Raw genomic sequence first — 21,479 nt, 5'->3', positions numbered from 1 at the left:
TATTTCAGGTAATCACATCATATCCAATTTTGTTTTTATCAAATAATGTAGATTTAAAGCATTAAGTTTTCAGTTCAGTATAATCTTTGTTTTTGACATTTCTGAATGTTTGAGGATAAAAATAACTATGTTAAAAAATACTTTTCATAAGTCAAAAAATTAATGTGTTAAGAAAAATATGAAATATGTAGGTTAACTTTATACCAGGTTTCTGCATGACATTCTGATTTTACAAATTCAAGATTGTTAAAGCTAAATGTAAAATATTATTTACATTTTAATAATATTATTTGTAGATATTGATTTATTAAATATGATTGTTCATAATGGTAATATAAATCTTATCAATTATGATTTGATTTGATCGCAGTTGTAAGGTTGGTTTTTAAAAGTAAACTGAATTATCACTAAAAATCAGGTAAAAGGCATTCAATTAACATATACAAGTAAAAGTCTTATAAACTGCTTAGGCAACCGGCATAGCAGCTACGATGGTATTTTGTAATTCAAACAGCTGGTTCAGTTACGGACTGTTTTGGCAGCAGGTGGCTAAAAGCCCCTCATAGAAGGAAACAATAGTTTTCGTTTTTCTAAAAACTATTGTATGATTCCATTTGTTTTGAAAAACTAAGAACGAAAAGACTTTACAATTGTTTTTGAAATAATTTTTGCTATCAGTAAATGCTTTTTTGATATCTTTTTTTAATCTTTTTTACAGTAAGAAAGTTTATGAATGTTGTCTTGCATGGTATTTTTGTAAAATCTATTTAAGGCGATTTACAGCCTATTTAAAGAGAATATAAGACAGCAAATTGTAAGCATGAAAGACAATATTAAATATGTATTTCAATGGTTTCAATCTAAAAATATCTAAAATTAGTTTATGTTACAGAGAATATAGTTACTAAGATTGAAAGATAAATGTATAAATAAGTTAATAAGAAACGTACTTTTACTGCATGCGTGCACTATCTCTTGGTAGAGAAATGACCTGAATGTTTCCTGACATGAGGTTTTTCTAATCTAAGGGTTTTCCGACCAAAACTGTATTTCTGAAAAAGGTTGTCAATTTATTTAAGTAAGTATTTCAAATTGACGATTTAAAGGATTAATAAGTATGTGTAAGCATAGATTAGGTGTGATTGATAACTCTGTCAACATGATTGGTAAAAGAATAATCTATTGGTAGCATATGAGGGCTCAAAAACTGTTGAGCCTTATTTCCTTGGCCTGGCATATTGTGTCTCAAATGCTTTTTCTGTGTAGACCCATTGCTTAATAGATCTCATATTCTTAGAGCTCCATCTTGTGACTCAAATATCTATTCAGCATATGACCATATGTGGCCCAAAACGCCTCAAATTTCTGAACGTTATAGACTAGTGACATATTTTGACTTAAATACTTTTTGAGCATAGGAGCATTGTGGTAGTTTGTGGCCAAAAAAGGCTTAGCTCCTTGGTGACATATATTGTGACTTAAATATCTTCAGTAAAGGACCATTGGGGTTGTTAGTAGCTCAAAACACCTATGATAGCTATAGCTCCATGGTGCCATATTTTGACTTTAACACCTTTTTAGTATATGATCATTGTGATGACCCAGAACACCTTGTAAAATGTATATTTAGCTCTATTGTTGCATATTTTGACTCATTGAATCTGATATCCTTTTGTTGTGGGCTGTAGCTAAGGTTCTTAATGGTTTTAAAAAACTAACTTTAAAAAAAATAATCGATTTTGACAATACTTTTGTTAATAAATATGAGTTTTACAGTAAGAAAAGTTTATGAATGCCCAGTAACTCAGATATCATCGAATAATACATAGGCAATTTGTTAATAAAGGGCTGTCGCCATCAATTGTACAGTCCTTTCATGAAGGGTCAATGTTAAATTAAAACAACCTATCTTAGTGAACTAAACGACAAACTTAAACTAAATAACGACTTCTTCACTTTTTAAATTTAAAAACTAATATTTTTTAAAAAGAATTACTTTTGAACACAACTATTTGTTTTTCATTTTTCCTTGACCTTAACAAAAAGAAATGTATCATTTACTCTCAGAAAAATTAGAATCAATGGAAATTTAAACCCCCGAGGGATCCCTTCTTTTTGCCTATGTAGATTTTCAAAATATCTTTCAATGAAAATATCCCAGCAGGATTAAATGAAAATTGTTGCATACCAAAAAACCAGCTTTTTATAAAGAAATGATTATTGTTCACAAGAAAGTGAAAATGATCCATCCCTAGCGGTGGCTTATGGAGCCATTATGTACTCGGATTATGTGAAATTCTTAGCCTTATGTCTAGCCTTTCTAAAACACTGAATAATACAAATTACGTATGTCTCTAAAATTCCATTCTTACACTTTTAATTTAGTTGTTAGATAAACTTTGATACAAATCTAATCAGCAACTAAATTGCATTGGCTTTTTCATTACACTATAATAGATTTGATGTTTTGAAGATTAGCTAATTGCATCACTATAAAATTGTAAAAGTCTGTGTATTTAGCATGAAAAGTAAGCTGACCTTTATGCTTCTAATTTACTTTTTCTCTACATCTTCCTCAAAAACATATCTTGTAGAAACGGTTGATAAGGTAAGCTTTGAAATCAATAAACATTTTCTAAACATTAAAAATACATATTGCATAACCCCTGAAATTATTTTGGTAAAACTTATTATTTCTCTATGTGAAAACTTTACAAAACATGAAAGGAAAGGGTAGACATAGAGAAAAAACAGAGGAACAAAAAAATGGAAAACAAATCTTTTTATAAAAAAACTCTTTTTAAAAAATGTCTGACAAAAAAAAGGGCAGAAGGACACAACTCAATTACGTCTTTTTTTAAAATCATTAGCTGATCAATGCAAATACATACGTTTGACAAAAATTTTTATCATTTATCCAAACTCAAAAGTTAAGATTAAAGAAAAATAGTAAGCAAGATCAGGTCTGCCTAAACAATTATTCACTTTGGTTTATAGTGTACTACACCCATATGTCAAGTATTTAATAATAAGACAACGGCGCTATGCAAAACATTGGGGTACATGTCTTTTAATCGTCCTTGAGTAATTCAAAAAATAGAAAGACTTCCATAACACACTGGAAATAGGTTTACTGATTTATCATTTTAATTGCATGTGTGAGTTTGTGCCCACATCCCTTGATTAAAATAAATTATTGAAAGTTAAAAAGGAATATTAACTTTCACCAAAATAAAAATTAAGCAAAAGCATGTATAATGGTAATTTCTAGTGAGCAATCATAATCTTAATCAAGCATAAGCCTAAGAATTCATAATTATTTCCCAAGAAGGAGATCATTTAGTCTACTGTCCTGCTTTGCAATGTCTTTGGTGTTTATGTAAACTTTACACAAAGTAAGATAACATTTTTTTTGTTATTTAGGAAGTGACAAGAAATTATGGTAAACATGCTGCCCTGGAAGCTTCATCAGTTAAACCTGTTATAGTTGGTGATGATTATAGTATAGATTTGAATAGTTCAAAGATACTTTTAAACTTGTTAAATGATTCTGATGTTTCCGGAGGAGTAGAGCTTCCAAAAAAAATAGATTCTTATGAAGATAAAAACATTACAAATGATACAAATGCTCCTAAAGATGGAAATGTATCAGAAAATGTTGAAGATGAAAATCTTGGAAAAGAAGTTGATTCTTCTGAAGATGGAAACCTTCCAGATGATATACATTTTTTTGAAGATGATAATCTTCAAGATGACATATATGTTTCTGAAGATGAAAATACCCTAGATAAGAAAGATGCTTCTGAAGATGAAAATATCTCAGATAATGTAGATGCCTCGGAAGATGAAAATACCCCAGATACGAAAGATACTTCTGAAGATGAAAATACACCAGATAATGTAGATGCCGCGAAAGATGAAAATACCCCAGATAATGTAGATGCCTATGAAGATGAAAATACCCCAGATAATGTAGATGCTTCTGAAGATGAAAATACCCCAGATGATGTAGATGCTTCTGAAGATGAAAATACCCCAGATAATGTAGATGCTTCTGAAGATGAAAATACCCCAGATGATTTAGATGCTTCTGAAGATGAAAATACCCCCGATAATATAGATGCCATAGAAGATGAAAATTATCCAAATGATGTTGGTTCTGTCGGATATGGATATGTTGTAGACATTGGTGAACCCCTTAAAGATGACTCTGTTGGAATTTGATACCACTATTTCATAAGTTTTTTTTAGACTTTCATACCATTTTCTGAGGTTTTTACAGACCATTTGATTTAGCATTTAAATTACACTCGCTGAGGTTTAGTGTTTGTCTATCTGATGGTAAAAAGGTTGAAAATACAATTTAAAAAAAGATAAAAGCGATGATGTTTTGATAACTTTGTTAATATAATATCACCTTTATACAATTATGACTGACTCAAAAAATGTTTCGATATAAATGTTCACTAATTGCCTTTTTAACCTTTATAATAGATAATCACATACATGGTGGAAAACCTTGGTACAATCCCCCCCCTTCCTGTCCACCACAAAATTTATTCAGTAAAATTTTAGGATCTCAATTATTCTTCAGGAAAAGAAAAAATTCTTGCTCAGATTATTTTTTATGATTTTTAAAAACTATTTCTTATCTCCACATAAATTAACTAGTATAGCAATTTTGTGTTATTTCAACAAAGATATTTTTTTTCTGTAGGTATTCTTAGCAATGCAAATATCATCACTAAGTAAAGCTACAATCAAGCCCATTAATGAAACTTTTAAGTGTAATTCTTAGTGACCTGATTTACAACTATATCCTTGAAACCTTATTCTAATAAAAAATTTAAAAACAAAGTCACTTAAAATTTCAGTCTCTTTAAATCTTGCACAAACAAAGTAAGCGGTCAGGCAGTGCTTCTTGTCAATCAAATACTTGATGCAAAAGAGATGGGTATTGTTTTTGTTAACAAAAAACATTTTTGAGAAAGAACAAAATTTTTTTGGGATTGTAGGTGTCGTTCGGAAAAAACTAACATGGACAAATAACTTGGATTGTTAAAAAAAATGAAAACAATTGTTTTCAAAAAATAATTTAAAAACTATTGCTTTTTTACTGAACAAAAGAATTTTGAAAAACAATAGTTTTCTTTTACTAAGAATGATTTTATGAACAAACAATTTTACTGAACAAGCGATTTTACTAAACAACCAAAGGACAAATAATCAAATTGAAAAAATAGCTATTAACATCAAATAAACTAAATGGAAGTATTTATTAAATAGATTCATAGTGGAAAATTATTATGTGTCTTATTTTGAAAGTGATCTTTTAAGATTCCAGAGATGTTGTCAGGACTTTCTCCAGGGTGGGGGCTCTAATTTTTTTGTCTTTTCAGGGGGGGCTCAACACTTCTGTTGAGGCCTGGAAATCCACTGAAATCCATAGATTTCACTGGTTCAGGGGGGTTTAGCGCCCATAGCCTCCTCCACCCCCTCCCTGACTAGGCCTCTGAAAGTTTTGTTCATCAGACTCATATTCAAATTTTCCATTTGGACCATGATTCAAGCTTTCAGTATCTTCTCTATATTGTTCATTAGAAACATCATCAGCAGGTGATTGAGGTTCCTCTTCATATTGTTCATCGTCATCATAAGATTTAAAGGAATTGTGTTTTGTAAACTTAGGGTAGTCCTCTTCATATGATTCATATTCATTTTTAAAATTGATATTTCCATAATCTGATCCATTAGTTTGTTTTGATGGCATGGCTGGTTTGACAACTGCTACAGGGTTGGAATATCCTTCAGAAGGGTTTCTTCCACTCTCCCCTGCTCTCTAGATATATTAGAAAATCTAGACATAGAAAGATGGATAGGAAAATAACTAGGTAAAATAAAATTGGACATTGAGACAAAATTACTTTTTACACCAACCCCCTAAAATCAAATGTTGTTATACCAAAAATTACGTTTTCTAAGGACAAAAGCAAATGTTTAAAAAAAAAATATTAAATAGTGAAATCAGAAAACAATGGAAAAGGAAGATAACAATACTTAATGTATTTAATTGGTGGTGTTATAAAGTAAATCTTTTAGTAAAGATAAATTATTAAACCCCTAATTGTCTGTTCACCATGCACAATAGCTGTGCCTCGTGCTCATTGGGTTTTTTAAAGTTATAACTTGATTCTGAAAGTTGTCTTCCTATTTCAGAGTTGTCACATTGATAGTATATATCAACGTTAAAATTTAACACTTTTGAAAATGAATAAAAATAGATTAAAGTCAGGAAAGTAACATTAAAGAAGTTATCAATGAAATAATATTTCACAGAAACCTTGAAAAAAAGCTTCAATCAGATGCAAATCAAGATTTTCTTGGAAATAGCCAAATTCTTTGTTAAAAATGCATTAACAATATACTTATACTGTTCTATTTTAAAACTAGATAACTAGAAAGTTCTTGAATAGTTGTTGTACCTGAATTGTATCAATAAGATAATATTTTGTTGAATAAGGTTTACAAGACCCCAGAATCAGAACAACAGTCACATAGTGAATCTTCATAGGTATCCACATGGTTTAATAGAAAAGAATATACATTTTGATTTGTTTTGTACATTATGTGTATGGTGTTTATGTAATTATTTTAAATGTTTTTATCTATTTACAGATCAAGAATCTATAAATTTGATGTTAAATACTTAATTTTTTTTAAGATAATGAATGAGAAAATTGGACCATTCAGACAAATAAAAAACAACTTTTTTTAAATGAATAAGAAAACAAATACAAACAATTTAAAATTGTTTATGCTGAATATTTTATTAATCGTCAATCAACAATGTGTTCCAACAAAATAAAACCGTTTTTTTTACTAAACAAATGATTATTTTAAACAAACTTGAAGTTCCATTGTTTTTACAAACAATTTTTTCAGTTATTTCAAAAATAATTTGAAAAGACTATTGTTTTTTTTATGAACCAACACATTTTTTGAACAAACTTTATTAAATCTATTTTTTTTAATGTACGAATGATTTTATTGAGCAAACACTTATGCTAACGGAATGATCTCACTGAATAAATTATTTGACTGAATGATCTGTCAGTTAGAAAACGAACAATAAAGATAGAAAATTAACGTTTGAAATTTTTTACTGTACAACTGAACTGAAGAAAAAAATGAAAAATATCGGTTGTTAACAAACGATGAAAAAACTGAAAAAAGGCAAACAAGCCCATCTCTAAACCTAATAATTAGAATTTTCTATTTTGACTCTATCATAATTGACTTTGACATTAACCCTATCACCTGTGGTTTTTTCTAAATAACTTGAAAAAGTCTTACATAGAAAGCTGAACTTTCTTAACTTTTTCAACATAATAGTTGTGTACAAATTTTGACAACAAAATTTTTTTTTTATGCAAAGGGTAGGGTGAAGGACTGTCAAAGGGAGGGTCGTTGTTTCAAAAATATTAGAAATGGTTAATAGCTTTTTTACTAATTAAGCTACAGTGCTAAAACTTAAATAATTGAAGAGCCCATGAAAAATAAATTCATTAACAAGTGTCACATGTTAATGTTTGTCAAACGTAAAAATAACTATTTTAAAAAAAATTTTGACATACTTTTTGAACTTTTTTCCTTTTTAAATCCTCCCTTACACCCAAACCATTAAAGTTAAAGGGCCTTTTTTTAAATGAGAGGGCCTTGAAAAGTTTTACTATGGGACACATGTCACACTCCCTTATTTCAACACTAAGGGCAAAATCATAGGGGGAGGGGGGTGGAAAACACACACTCTCCAATCTATATTAGTTAAAAATAGCCCAATCAGGATAGGGTTAACAAAAATTAAATGTTTGTTTTTAAACCTGGAGCTTGGAAGGCACTTCACTCTTCTGTTTGCTAAAAAGTAATTTGATTCCGTGGATAAACTATAATTGTTATATATTCATCAATTCATTATTTAAATTGAACCTTTGAAGTTTTTACAATAATAAAAAAATATCAGGATAGATATAATTTAAAGCTTATTTGCTGGTTGACAAATAAAATATAAAATATGAAAATCATTATTTAAGATGTAAAAATGTTATTGTATAACAAAAGTAATATGACTTATAGCATTTCATAACATAATAATTAAAAACATTGTCACCATCTTATTTTGTAAAACAGGAAACATGCAAGAAAAAAAAGAGTGTCTTGAGTGTCTCCAAAAAGCTTTTAGACAAAATGTAAAATATATTATCAGGATGTAAATATTTTAATCTGCAAGTCGCCAAATGTTTTAATGGATTTTTTTGTTGGTGTTAATTGAATGACTTTAAATTTATGAAATCAATATCGAAGTCTTCAATGACTTGAAAATGTCTAAAGGTCTACATTTATTTTGTTATTTAGGAAGTAACTAGGAATTAATATGGTAAACATACTGCCCTGGAAACTTTATCAGTTAAACCTGTTATAGGTGAAGATTATGCTATGGATTTAAATAGTTCAAAGATACTTTTGAACTTGTTGAATCAAATGATAAAAATAAGATTAAATTCATTTCATCATTTTTATTTAGACTTTCATATCATACTCTGAGGTTTTTACATACCTTGTGGTTTAACATTCCATTGGTTCTATTTTTCCTGAGAAAAAATGATACATTTAAATTACAATTTTTGAGGCTTATCATTTATCTATCTGCTATTAAAATGTAAAAAGGTTTAAAATATTTACAATCAAAAAAAGATAATGTTTTTTACTTCATTAATCACTTTTCCAAATTGGGACTAAAAACATGTTTTGTTCAAATGCTTACAAAGAGACTTTTATCTTAGTTAAACCCAAACATGGTGGACAAATTGGTATTTCTCTCTTAACCAAATACAGACAATAAATAAGCAACACATAAAATCTATTTCTAAGATTAATTCTATTCATTAGGATTTTTTTTTAAATCTTGATAATAATCATCATTAAACTAGGACAGGAAGGCTGTGTTATTTCAGAAATAATAAGAATTAAATACTGCTTGGTACAAACTATTTTTCACTGATTTATGCATAGATGTTAAGCATCTTTTGTAATGTTATCCATATTCTTAATGTAAATATTATCAAACAGTAAAATTATAAGCTATAATCTAGCAAATAAATATATCACAAACAAATCAAAGTCAGTTAGTGTTTCTTGTTAGGCTAAAACTTAATTCCCCGAAAACGATTGTTTTTAGATTGCCTTGATTAACTTTTTACTAACTTTTTACAGTAAATTTTTTGAAGAAAAGATCAAACAGAAGGCATTTTCAATCATTATTAATATTTATACAATTGGATATATAAATATAAAATGATCAATAAAAAAGTATTTATTAACCAAATTTATAGTTTAAAGTTATTCTGTTTCTTCATTTAATCCTTCTTTTTATTTTGTGAGTAATCTTTTAAAAGTTTCGTTCATATGACTCATACTCAAATTTACCATTTGAACCATGATTCGAGTTTTCAGTATCTTCTCTATATTGTTCATTAGAAACATCATCAGAAGGTGATTGAGGTTCCTCTTCATATTCTTCATCATTATCATCATCAGATTTAATTGGACTATGTTTTGTAAACTTGGGGTAAGCGGCTTCATATGATTCATATTCAAATTTTTTAAAATTGATATTTCCATAATCTGATCCATTAGTTTGTTTTGATGGTATGGCTGGTTTGACAGCTGCTACAGGGTTGGAATATCCTTCAGAAGGGTTTCTTCTACTCTCCCCTTCTCTCTGAATATATTAGAAAAATCTGTTCCTACAAAATACCATAAACAATTTAGCACATTATAGTAAAATGTGGGATAAGAAAGTAGATGCAGGTAAAATAGAATTGGACATTGAGACAAATCACTTTTCACGCAAACCCCCTAAAATTAGAATTGACAAATTAAAAATTACAGTTTCTGACTAATAAAGCGAAATATTTTGAAAAAAATTACTATAATAGTTTTATCCACATACAAAGGAGCTAATTTTTTGCCACAAACCCAAATTTGTAATTCATAATTATTTGCAACCTGATGGTATACATACATCTTTAAACTTAGATTATTTAATCTAATAGAGTTTATAGTTTAAAATATCAAAGGTCTTCAACATTGGGTTGCAACGATTATAGGAATAATAGAGATTAAAAATGAATAAAAAAAATAAAAGGAGAAATATTTTTTTAGCTATAGCTGGACCAAATTGCAGCTGACATTTTTGAGGGAACCCATGGCATTAACAATATATATTGATAAAAATCTATTTTAAAACTACAAAATAAAAAATGGTTATTATACCTGTATTGTTTTAATTAGATAATATTTTGTTGAATAAGGTTTACAAAACCCCAGAATCAGAATAACATTCACATAGTGAACCTTCATAGGTATACCACCTGGTTTAATATAAAAAAAAAACATACAATTGAATTTGTTATGTACATTATGTGGAATAGTTTTTATGTATTAGTTGTTTATCAATTTGATTTTAAATTCTAAATCAGTGTTTTTTTTATCTTTTTCTAAATTTATAGATCTTTAATTAAATTTTGATTTTTAATTAAATTTAGATCAATTTTGAATCCGAGATTAGTTGGTCAAAGCAAAAGTATAATTGTTAGGAAGCAGAAAGCATCTGATTAATCAGTAATCAGATGTTTTTGTTTTTTACTTTATACTTTAGATTTTATACTGACTTCATTAGAGATGGGCATCAATTTCGTTAACAAACAAAACATTTCAAAACTCAAAAAAATTTTGAAGATGTTTTCCAGAAAAATTAATGATTCATGGACAAAGGAATTGGATCGTTCAGAGAAATAAAAAACAGATTTTTTTTACTAAACAAACAATTTTTTTAGCAAACTTTTAAAAATATGAAGGTTTTTTACCAAACGAACAATTTTTTCGATAAAATAAAAATAAAACAATCGTGTTGTCACTGAATAGACAATTTTTTCTAACAAAATTCAAAAACAAATGTTTTTTTATTTAAAAAACAGTTTTATTGAACAAATGATTTTACTTAAAGCACGATTTAATAGAATGATTGTTAAATTAGAAAAAATAAAATGGGTCGTTGAAAAACGATGGAAGAACCAAATGAATAAAGCTACACGAGCCCATCTCTAGACCTAAGAAATGGAATTTTTTATTTTAACTCCGTCATAATTGACATTGACTTTAACAAAAATAAAGGTTTGTTTTTAAACCTGAAGCTAGGAAGGAACTTCACTCTTCTGTTTGATGAAAAGTAATTTGATTCCATTGATAAACTATAATTGGTATATATTCATCAATTTAATATTTACATTGAACCTTTGAAGTTTTTACAATAATAAAAAAATCAGGATAAATATAATTTAAAGTTTATTTGCTGGTTGACAAAAATATTATAAAAAATGAAAACAATTATTAAAGATGTAAATATGTTATTATATAACGAAAGTAATATGACTATAGTATTACAAAACATATTAATTAATATCATCATTGCTATCTTATTTTGCAAAACAGGAAACATGCAAGAAAAAAAAGTCTTATAGTTATTATCTTTAAAAAGTTTTTAGACGAAGAGTAAACTATTTTATTACAGTAAATATCTTCGTTTACAAGTCGCCAAATGTGTTAATGGATTTTGTTGGTGTGATTTAAGTGAAATGAGGGTATGAAATTTAGACTCCAGTTAAAGTAGAAAACTGTTAAAGTTTACCCAGGCTTAATTAGATGAGTTTAGATGAACCAAGTGAAACTAGCACAGGGTTAGGCGACACTGGAAAAGGTATTAATATCATTTATTTTTAATATATATATTACTATATCTATATATATCTATACATATATGTATAAGAATATTAAAAAAAAATTTGGTCTTTGCATTAAAGACATTAAGACATTTCCACAATCTCACATTTATTATATCTTTGCCACCTGATGGTGATGACGTTCAATGTTAACTTTAGCTTCATGTTTAAAAAAATATTTATTTCTATATTTATGGATAGATTGGCTGGATTTAGAAAGATGATTAAAAATGTATTTCAACTCTGTGTTGATTTAACTACCTGGAGATCTAGATTCTCCTGGTTTACACGAAACATTGAGAAAACGGAATAATTCATCAGAACTTTCGGGAGATAAAATCCTCAGTAGACAAACCTCCAGATACCAGGATACATGGATATCAAGGTTTCAGGATACCAGGATACATGGATATCAAGGTTTCAGGATACCAGGACATGGATATCAAGGTTTCAGGATACCAGGACTCCTGGATGCCAGGTTCCTGATACCAGGATACATGGATATCAAGGTTTCAGGATACCAGGATACATGGATATCAAGGTTTCAGGATACCAGGACTCCTGGATGCCAGGTTCCTGAATACCAAGATACCTGGATATCAGTGTACCCGGATACCAGGATACCTAAATACCTGGATACCAGGATACAAAAATACCAGGATACCAGGATACCAGGATACCAGGATACCAGGATACCAGGATACCAGGATACCAGGATACCAGGATTCCAGGATAACTGGATACCAGGATACCAAGATATCAGGATACCAGGATACCAGGATATCAGGATACCAGGATACCAGGATTCCAGGATTTCAGGATAACTGGATACTAGGATACCAGGATACCTGGATACCAGGATAATAGGAAATCAGGATAACAGGAAATCAGGATATCAGGATACCAGGATACAGGATACCAGGATACAGGATACCAGGAAACAGGATACCAGGATACAGGATACCAGGATACAGGATACCAGGATACGGGATACCAGGATACAGGATACCAGGATACAGGATACCAGGATACAGGATACAGGATACCATGCTACAGGATACCAAGATACTATAGATAAATTGATACCATGATACCATAATACCAGGATACCAGAATACCAGGATACAAGGATACCATAATACCAGGATACCAGGATACCATAATACCAGGATACCAGGATACCATAATACCAGAGTACCAGGATACAAGATACCAGGCTACAGGATACCAGAATACTACAGATAAAAGGATACTAGGATACCAGGATACAGGCTACCAGGATACTGTAGATAAAAGGATACCAGGATACCAGATTACCAGGATACAGAATACCAGGATACTGTAGATAAAAGGATACCAGGATACCAGGATACCAGGATACCAGGACACCAGGATACAGGATACTAGAATACTATAGATAAAAGGATACCAGGATACAGAATACAGAATACCAGGATTCCAATATGATAATTAGGAACTGGTAACACTGAACAGGCATTATAGTAAATATTGCATAAAGAAAAAATAAAAGACTTTCTAAATATATTTTCAGAATTTTTTAAGATATATTTCCATATCAGCTGCTGATGAAAACAAAGATGGATGACGGGGTATACAGGTAATTGTACTCTAAAAATCATAGTTTTAGAATTCCCAGATTCAAGAATTGGGCCCCCTCCCCATACTAAAAAGTCAATATCAGTTTCAAAGTAAAATGCTAAAAAATAATTTTCTTTCCGAGCAGACGAATCTAAAATATGAGATATTTAGTTGCTTTTTATTCATTGAAATTGTCTGAAAGTAGTTCTTTTTCACTATAAACTTCGGTTCATTTAAAGTACCGGGACGAATTTTCAGCAGCTAGAGAAAGCTGTTTTGTACGCATACATACTTTTCAATGCAAATAGGATAAGACACTACAGCAAAGGAATCACCCTTTCTAGTGAAAGGAATTAAGTCTTTGCCATATTATCTGATTTTCAAATCTTTATATCTGTGCAACCCAATGCCGTTTAAAAAGTTTACACCATCAAGTTGCAAAGATATATGGATTAAAAAACTGAGCTTGAGATAAAGACTCCATTTCTTTATTTTTTTTGTTATTATAATCTAATAGAGCTGCCATTTTGATTAGAAAGCTGAGATCAGTGCTGACATCTGCGCACTCACTTCCCCCTTGGACTGCGCATGTGCAGTCTCTATCAGATAAACGCATCCAAGACATCAAAGTATTTTTTTCCATTATTCTTGAAAATCATTTAAACTTAAAATTAGAATTATCTTTAATGCATGAAATTTAGGAATAAATATTATTTCTTATTTAATGAAACCTTCAAACACTTTTAAAACTGGGAAATTTATTGTGATGTCTTTGCCACAAAATCTGATTTTCCAATTCCTGTATCTATGCAACCCAATGCCTTACCCTTAGATATTTTGAACAATGATTTCTGTATATCGTGAATCTAAGTTTTAAATATCAAAGGTTTGAAAAGATATAGAAATTAGGAAATTTTATTTGGTGGCAAAGACTCAATTCCTGACAATGATATATTTTGATTTTATAACAAAAATCTAGATCAGTTTATTTTAAACATTTATGATCGATCTGATTCTGATGCAGGATTTGACAATGAATTTTTTATCATATATATCTGGTGGAGAACCAACAAAAATATTAGAGGTACTTTTGCATTTATAAGGGCGTGTTAACCTTTTTCAAAATACACAAAATTCATTTCCGAAAAATTGATTTATTTTATTAGTTTATAGAATGACATAAATTTTTTACAATAAAGTAAATAAATAAATATTAAATGAAACTTTATTGATAAATAAGTGTTTTTCAATTTTAAATATTTAGCTAAAGTAAGAGAATCACGAGCCAAAAATATAACCATTTTTCAACCAAAAATACAATTATGTTTAAACCAAAAATAAATCCATTTTTTACAAAGAATACAAACTAAAAATGTAACTGTTTTTTGACAAAAAATATAAACATATTTTAATTAGAAATTTAACCACATAGCGCTTTTCTAATCATGAGAATCAATCTTCAGGCGTAAATGTGATTCCTCTGAATTTTACTAAATAAAAGCCATAACATGCTCTATCAATAACCAGACAATGTTTTATAAATGTTCTAAGAAACTTCGCAGTTTGTTAAGAATCAGTGTCAAGTCCATCTCCACGGGCATGAATTTTAAATTCTAAAATATTATAAAAAAAAAACAGTATTATGCTGATTCAGCGAAACTTAAAACTAAAAACAACGAGGAAAATTCATTTTGCAATTCCATATGTCTAAATAAAATTGCACATATTGGACAAATTCGATATGTTGGGGGCAGCAAATATTAATGTTTTGAAATGTATCCTTTTTTATTTGAAAAATTATATTTCTAAGGCTTGCTTATCAGAGAAAGATAAGAAAGAGTTAATGTCCTATGGAGGGGGTAAAAAAAGGTAAATAAAGAAATAGAAAAGATCAGCTGATTTTTCTTCTCAATTTATAAATGATCTCTAAAAATAGGTTTCTTTGGCTGACATCAAACACAATAGAAAAGCTAATATTTTTTTTTAAAAATTCTGCGCTTGGTCAGATATTCTGTACTAGAATTTGTGTTCAGTATTTTTTTTTTGAAGTTGTGTTCTAAAAAATAAAAGAGAATAATAAATTTCAGATTAGAAAAACTGAACAACTTTATTAAGAAAAGTCCACCTTTGAAACCTTGGACTGCCAGGTAAATCTGGTTTAAAGGGAATGTTTACGGAATTTCAATAGACCCTCCATCTAAAGAGTTAAATGCTAGATTCATGCTGTCCTTTAAGGCTTGATCTACAAAAAATAAAATAGATATATTTTCTTGTTTTTGCTGCAAAATCCTCATTTAATTTTTACACAGAACGAGAAATTATCAGTAATTCAGAGAAAAAGAAAAACTTATCATTGATTAAAAACTACATTTTCAAATCAAGCATTTATTTTTTTTGAATACTTAAAATTATTTGTACAGTCCCTTTAAAAATACTGTAATTTTACCTATAAACTCTTCAAAAGAATTGACATTTTGTCTGAATGTAGAAAATGTGACGAGACCAAGTCAAGACTAGATGTAGAATTGACAACAAGGCGAGTCCTTGCTTTCCTCTCAGGTCAAAATATTTAAAGATTTTTTATTTAAAAAATATGAAATTATGTTTTTATTATTTGTTATTGCTTTGCCAATTGCTTTTTTTGCAAAAGAGAATTTTAGATCGATTTTAGACCAAAAAAGGTTAAATTGTTTCCAAATATTTGAACCGATTTGGGCATCTTGACCAAATTATTGGGTTTTAAAATAAAAAATTGTTTTGAAAAACTTAAAAAACTAATGATTAAAATGTTTAAAGGTGGAGATACCGTGCCTTTACTTTGTGATATTCTATATCCTCGTGAAAAGGATGTTATTGCTGATAAATATAGGTATTATAAAAATATCCTATTATTTTGTATTCCCATAGTTATCTTTAAATGTATATATTTTACTTGTCTATCTGTTATTAAAATCTAAATTTTTTGCCTAAGATAATTTAGATCACAAAAAATTCTTGAAATACGCCAATGAAATAAAACAATTGTTATTGTTTTAAAACATGCGGAAGGTGTTTGCAGAAAAATGACGCAAAGCTCTCTGTAGAGTGTGCATAAAAAACTGCTTAACACTTTTGCATTCTTAAGTGTATTTAATGTTCGTATAAAGCAAAAACTTTTACCATATAGGTTAAAAATCAACTTTTAAAGTGAAATGTGCCCGTGTACACTGCACTATTGACGTGTTTTATGTTTATCAGCTGCTAAAATCATAAGTCTAAAAGTACAAGTCTTCTTATCCTACAGTTTATGGTCCGCACTGTGTTTGCTAACAAAACTAAAATTTGAATTGTAGGGATGCCCTTGAAAAAATTGGCTCTGCCATCAAACATTGGAAACCAAAACAGAAAGGACAGGTATTTTTTAAACATTTTGTTTAAGTGTTTAATTTTTAATTTAGTTTTGTATTTTCTAAAGGTTTTGAATGCTGTGAAATCTGCTGATTTTTTACCTGATGATCTGAGAGAACTAGGGTAATTAATTTTTAATATTCATTTAAATAATCAAGATTTATGTTTTAATGGGACTGTAGTCGCAATTCAAAGTGACCTTACACTTGTAATTGGCAAGTCTCATTCCCAACAGTGACAATCAAACCTTAGAGTAATGAAGGATGACGGAGTTTTCCTTATTTTTAACAATAATAAAATAATAATAATAAAAGATAAAAAATTTCGATTTAAAATGATTTATCTTTTAAATGTTCTTTCTGTGAAATGTCTTGTCTTTTGAAATATCCTGTCGTTTAATGTCCTGTCTATGAATTGTCCTGTCGTTTAAAAGTTGTTTACTGTAAAATGGCATGTCTTTGAAANCCCCTCCCCCAGAAAAATTATCATTTATCATAATTTCATATTTATTGTTTAGATGGATTTTCTCGACAAATCTTTGGAACAGTTGTTTTACAAGTGCTCGTGGTCCACTTCATCAACAATTTAGGAAAATAAATTCAATAAATTCACAGTGATACAAAAGTTTCAAGCTTTCCTGCAAAAATTGATAAGAATTTTTCCAATTACTTTTTAAAAGCTGAATCTGAAACAAGTTCTTAAAAATTGTGTAAAATATACACAATTTAGGTGAGTTAGTGATGTAAAATAAAAGGTCAAGGCAATCCAGCATTTCAACGTCAAACCAATCTTAAAAATTGATGCAACTTTTCATTTGATAATTTGATTGTATTTTATGAACAAAAATTCGATAAATGCCATTTGTTAGAAGCAAGCTTAAACCAGTTCCTGAATCAGAGCACGAGACTGGTCTAAACAGGAACACTAGGAACGGGGAGAAAAAAAAAACAGTTTAAGTTCAGTCAAAATTCGTTTATTAAAAAAATAGAAGTCGAAAAATGTCGGCTCATTGAGAAACTGGAACGATCATTTTGAATGGCAAATGCGCTAACTTTTTTGTCAGAGAAACCCGGGTGCCAAACCCTGATTTATTATTTTCAAGAATTAAAAAATTCAAAATAACGATCACATATTGTTAAAGATTAATTATTAATAAAAAAAATCGGAACGAAAATTTTATTAACAAAACGGTTTTGAAAAGAACGAACGATCCATATCAAGTCCTCGTTAACAAACGTGGGAACGGCCGATTTAAAAAATCAAGAACGTCCACCGCCTTCTTGGTAAATCCGCTTAAATCTCTCGTCAATTTTTCCCTTGCTAGGCCTAGGGTGAGATATCGTTTGGAATTATTTCAAAAGCTAACGGTTTGAAATCTAAATTAATAAATGTAGTTTAAGTTAAGGTCTAAAAAAATGTTCAGTAAATGTTTAACTATCGGGCTCAAATTTTTTTGTGGGTCCTTACATGCCCCAGGGAGGGTTTATGGATGATTAAAATTTAAAAAATAGCCTCCAACAAAATTATATTTTCATTAAATTTTAAAATTCCACGAAATTTTTTTTATAAAATCCGCGAACTTTTTTGTTTTTTGTTTTTTACGATGTATACATAGAGAAAATGTTCAGAATTGAAATCGACTTAAAGCCTAGTGTACAATAATATTTTGTTTAGATTACGGCATATGTGAGTACAGACGAGGATAGTGAAGATGAAAGAAATCCATATCTTCCATCTTTAATTAGATGATAAATAGAAGAACAAATATATTATGGGGAAAACATCGGTTAACGGTAAAAAAAGAAATGCTTTATTTGGCGGAGTTTTAGCTAAGATCCATTTAATTAGATAAAAAGAAATTGAGTCTTTGCCACAAACTTTGATTTTCTAACCGCCACTACTGTATCTTTGATTTTCTAACCGCCACTACTGTATCTTTGATTTTCTAACCGCCCCTGTATCTTTGATTTTCTAACCGTCACTACTGTATCTTTGATTTTCTAACCGCCACTACTGTATCTTTGATTTTCAAACCGCCACTCTTTGATTTTCTAACCGCCACTACTGTATCTTTGATTTTCTAACCGCCCCTGTATCTTTGATTTTCTAACCGCCCCTGTATCTTTGATTTTCTAACCGCCCCTGTATCTTTGATTTTCTAACCGCCCCTGTATCTTTGATTTTCTAACCGCCACTGTATCTTTGAAACCAAATGCTGTAGACCTTAGATGTTTCAAACCAAGAATTCTGTTAATCAAATAATCTGAGTTTAAAATATAAAATGTTTACAATTCACATGTTTCTAAAGATGGGGTTTAAATATTTGAGTTTGTGGCAAAGACTCAATTCCTTTAGTTTTTATCAATGTTTCTTTATTATTAATGAGTGTGTAAGTTAGCATAAGTGAGTGAATAAGTGAGTGAGCCAATATGTAAGTGAGTGAGTGAGTGTGTGAGTAGGTGAGTGTGTGAGTAAGTGAGTAAGTTAGTAAGTGAGTAAGTAAGTAAATGTGAGGGAGTGAGTGAGTGAGTAAAAGTAAATGTGAGGAAGTGAGAGTGTGTCCGTGTGTGTGTGTTTGTGGTGTATGGTATATAATACCAGAGTATCTGTTGTCTGGTATGGCTGGCAGTGACCCCCCTCTATAAAAAGTTCACCTCTAAATAGCTCCTATCATCAGAGATACAAATTATATATGTACCCCCGCCCACCCACTAGCAGAACATAACAAAAATATTATGCACCCTTTTCACAAATACAAAAAGAAAATTAAAATTTTCTTCAGATCATATTTGTTTTAAAGTTTGAAAAAATATGAAATTTTTGTAAAATGCCAACTTTAAAAATTAAATCCAAATTTGTTTCTAAAAAAATTATTCTAAAATTTTTTTTTAGGTGCTCGGTTGAACTTTTTATTGGCATAAACTGGTATTGTTCTGGAACTAGATTCATTTCTTAAAGGGACTGTACACGTAATTTAAAGTAAACTTCCATTTACAGAATTGCAGGTCCGATTCACAACGGTACACTTGAAAGCTTTGTCTGATCAAAAAGGAATAAGAGATTTCAATATTTTTCGATTTAATAATGAATTTGTTAAGTTAAGCTAGAAAAACGATGAAATTTTTCCAATCTGAAATCAGAACGGTGATGTTGTGAATCGGACATTTCCCTTTTATTAATGGAGTTTCACTTTAAAATTAAACGACAGTCCCATCAAAAAAAATCACTCGTTGACATCTTCCATTTGTTTCTAGATTCCTCGCCAGCCATTGATAGTTTAAACTTGTCAATGTAGAAATTCACATTGTTCAAAACTATCTTCACATTAAAACTATGAAGGTGGTCCTTCGGGATTTTCTTACCAAACCATTTTTTCATTTTTATTTTTCATTTTTGTTAGATATGATTAATAATATAAATGAATATAGTCCGTATAGTCCGTATTACGTCATCAGAACTTAAGCCAATGGCAGTGCAATATCGTTGTCACGTGATACAGACGGTACGGACTATATGTAATTATATTATCAATTATATCAAATAAAAAAGCAAAATAAAAATTAAAAATTATAATTGGATAAACCTATGATTTTCAGGCTCCTCCTGTCGGATATCGTCGTTTTCAGATTGGTTGCATATTTGTTGAATATGATCTGTGTAATACTACAACTTTTATACAAAATTGCATAAATATGAATTATCGTATAAATTTTACACAGTTTTTTATCAATTTCTCTAAACAGGAACATCAGATAGATGTTTTATAGGTATCGTTCAACTCCTGAGATTCTCAGGTTTCAGCCTATACCCCCTTTCATTTTTCCTTTACAGTCTCTTTAAAGAACTGCTATTTTCATAATTCTACTGTTATCTTTATTTCATGTGACCCTCCATTGAAAGATTGGCATGTCCGATTGACAGCGGTACTCTTAAAGTTTAGTCTGATCAAGTATGAATTAGATATTCAGGTTTTTATTTTTGACAACTATTTATTTTCATTTGTGGTTTTTGAATAAAAACCACAAATGAAAAAAAATCAATGAAGAAATTAACAGAATAAAACACTTCGGAAGAAAGAAAAATGATTGTTCTTCCAAATTATTGATCAGAATAAAGATTCCAATGGAGGATCTCTTTAAATTACAACGCTAGAAATGAAAAGTTTTTTTTATGAAAGAGCCTTATGTGCTTTTGATCATCATTATATCAAGTATTGATTTTTTATTTCAAATTGATACTTTTTCACCAAGTATCTTCAACAGGACAAAAAAAGTTAAATCTTACAAAATGGAGTAGAAAATTGTATCTAAATGTGTCAATTTGTATATACAGTAGACCCATAAAACTATGGATTACTAAGACGACTGTTAGACTCAAATTATGATTTTAATTGGTCCAAATAAACATAAAACAAAGTGATTGTGTAGCGTACACAGACCCATTTTAATCAATCGGTTGGTTTTCACGCTAACTGATAAACTATTTGCTTTATAACAACATCAAATACACATAATATTGATTCAAATGTCGTCTTCCTATTCCACTGTCTGATAAGTCCCACTTTAAATAAACAATAAACTGTTTGAATATTGAAATTTAATTTTCTGTACTCTTGAAAACTATGAAACACTAAAGTTCATATTTTATGATCAATAG

At 29.4% G+C, this 21,479-nt stretch overlaps 4 protein-coding genes across 7 annotated transcripts; 2 read left to right on the top strand and 2 right to left on the bottom strand.

Annotated features, from left to right (window-relative positions):
* The first annotated feature begins 342 nt into the window (after positions 1-342).
* On the top strand, positions 343-4,679 carry LOC111697281 (acidic repeat-containing protein). The gene is made up of 3 exons (XM_023467219.1): positions 343-418; positions 2,521-2,608; positions 3,424-4,679. Exons 2-3 carry the CDS (start codon positions 2,522-2,524, stop codon positions 4,222-4,224), a joined length of 888 nt encoding a protein of 295 aa, XP_023322987.1. The 5' UTR covers positions 343-418; position 2,521; the 3' UTR covers positions 4,225-4,679.
* A 578-nt stretch (positions 4,680-5,257) lies between these two features.
* Positions 5,258-7,914, bottom strand: LOC111697282 (uncharacterized). Its single transcript, XM_023467220.1, has 3 exons — positions 7,881-7,914; positions 6,483-6,584; positions 5,258-5,839 (listed from the first exon to the last, which is right to left on the bottom strand). The coding sequence occupies exons 2-3, from the start codon at positions 6,579-6,581 to the stop codon at positions 5,471-5,473; spliced, it is 468 nt and encodes a 155-aa protein (XP_023322988.1). The 5' UTR covers positions 6,582-6,584; positions 7,881-7,914; the 3' UTR covers positions 5,258-5,470.
* A 1,440-nt stretch (positions 7,915-9,354) lies between these two features.
* On the bottom strand, positions 9,355-11,329 carry LOC111697283 (uncharacterized). Its single transcript, XM_023467221.1, has 3 exons — positions 11,247-11,329; positions 10,333-10,430; positions 9,355-9,778 (listed from the first exon to the last, which is right to left on the bottom strand). The coding sequence occupies exons 2-3, from the start codon at positions 10,417-10,419 to the stop codon at positions 9,446-9,448; spliced, it is 420 nt and encodes a 139-aa protein (XP_023322989.1). The 5' UTR covers positions 10,420-10,430; positions 11,247-11,329; the 3' UTR covers positions 9,355-9,445.
* Positions 11,330-11,540: 211 nt separating this feature from the next.
* LOC111697280 (uncharacterized) lies at positions 11,541-20,259 on the top strand. Of its 4 annotated transcripts, XM_023467218.1 has the most exons (16): positions 11,542-11,815; positions 13,401-13,455; positions 13,972-14,065; positions 14,461-14,520; positions 15,247-15,305; positions 15,524-15,583; positions 15,925-15,995; positions 16,233-16,305; positions 16,769-16,829; positions 16,891-16,946; positions 17,341-17,412; positions 17,692-17,751; positions 18,148-18,154; positions 18,498-18,509; positions 19,716-19,748; positions 20,078-20,259. In XM_023467218.1, exons 1-15 carry the CDS (start codon positions 11,761-11,763, stop codon positions 19,725-19,727), a joined length of 807 nt encoding a protein of 268 aa, XP_023322986.1. In that variant the 5' UTR covers positions 11,542-11,760; the 3' UTR covers positions 19,728-19,748; positions 20,078-20,259. The 4 variants fall into 4 exon arrangements, with proteins under 4 accessions (XP_023322983.1, XP_023322986.1, XP_023322985.1 ...); XM_023467215.1 differs by having other exon boundaries at positions 11,541-11,815; positions 18,148-18,190; positions 18,498-18,616; positions 19,716-20,259; XM_023467217.1 differs by having other exon boundaries at positions 19,716-20,259.
* The last annotated feature ends 1,220 nt before the right edge of the window (positions 20,260-21,479 follow it).

This window comes from Eurytemora carolleeae, unplaced genomic scaffold (genome assembly GCF_000591075.1).
Source record: "Eurytemora carolleeae unplaced genomic scaffold, Eaff_2.0 scaffold48, whole genome shotgun sequence".
Taxonomy (NCBI): domain Eukaryota; kingdom Metazoa; phylum Arthropoda; class Copepoda; order Calanoida; family Temoridae; genus Eurytemora; species Eurytemora carolleeae.
This window is presented reverse-complemented; position numbering and strand designations above follow the sequence as displayed.

Excerpts from the sequence above, each read along its gene's own strand:
- LOC111697281 (XM_023467219.1), top strand. The coding sequence starts at position 2,522 with ATGAAAAGTAAGCTGACCTTTATGCTTCTAATTTACTTTTTCTCTACA. Across the intron at positions 2,609-3,423 it reads TTGTAGAAACGGTTGATAAG|GAAGTGACAAGAAATTATGG; the intron begins GTAAGCTTTGAA and ends TTTGTTATTTAG.
- LOC111697282 (XM_023467220.1), bottom strand. The coding sequence starts at position 6,581 with ATGTGGATACCTATGAAGATTCACTATGTGACTGTTGTTCTGATTCTG. Across the intron at positions 5,840-6,482 it reads ATCTTATTGATACAATTCAG|AGAGCAGGGGAGAGTGGAAG; the intron begins GTACAACAACTA and ends TAATATATCTAG.
- LOC111697283 (XM_023467221.1), bottom strand. The coding sequence starts at position 10,419 with ATGAAGGTTCACTATGTGAATGTTATTCTGATTCTGGGGTTTTGTAAA. Across the intron at positions 9,779-10,332 it reads ATCTAATTAAAACAATACAG|AGAGAAGGGGAGAGTAGAAG; the intron begins GTATAATAACCA and ends TAATATATTCAG.
- LOC111697280 (XM_023467215.1), top strand. The coding sequence starts at position 11,761 with ATGAGTTTAGATGAACCAAGTGAAACTAGCACAGGGTTAGGCGACACT. Across the intron at positions 13,456-13,971 it reads ATGGATGACGGGGTATACAG|AAAGCTGAGATCAGTGCTGA; the intron begins GTAATTGTACTC and ends CATTTTGATTAG. Across the intron at positions 17,413-17,691 it reads CCACTTCATCAACAATTTAG|AAGCAAGCTTAAACCAGTTC; the intron begins GAAAATAAATTC and ends GCCATTTGTTAG.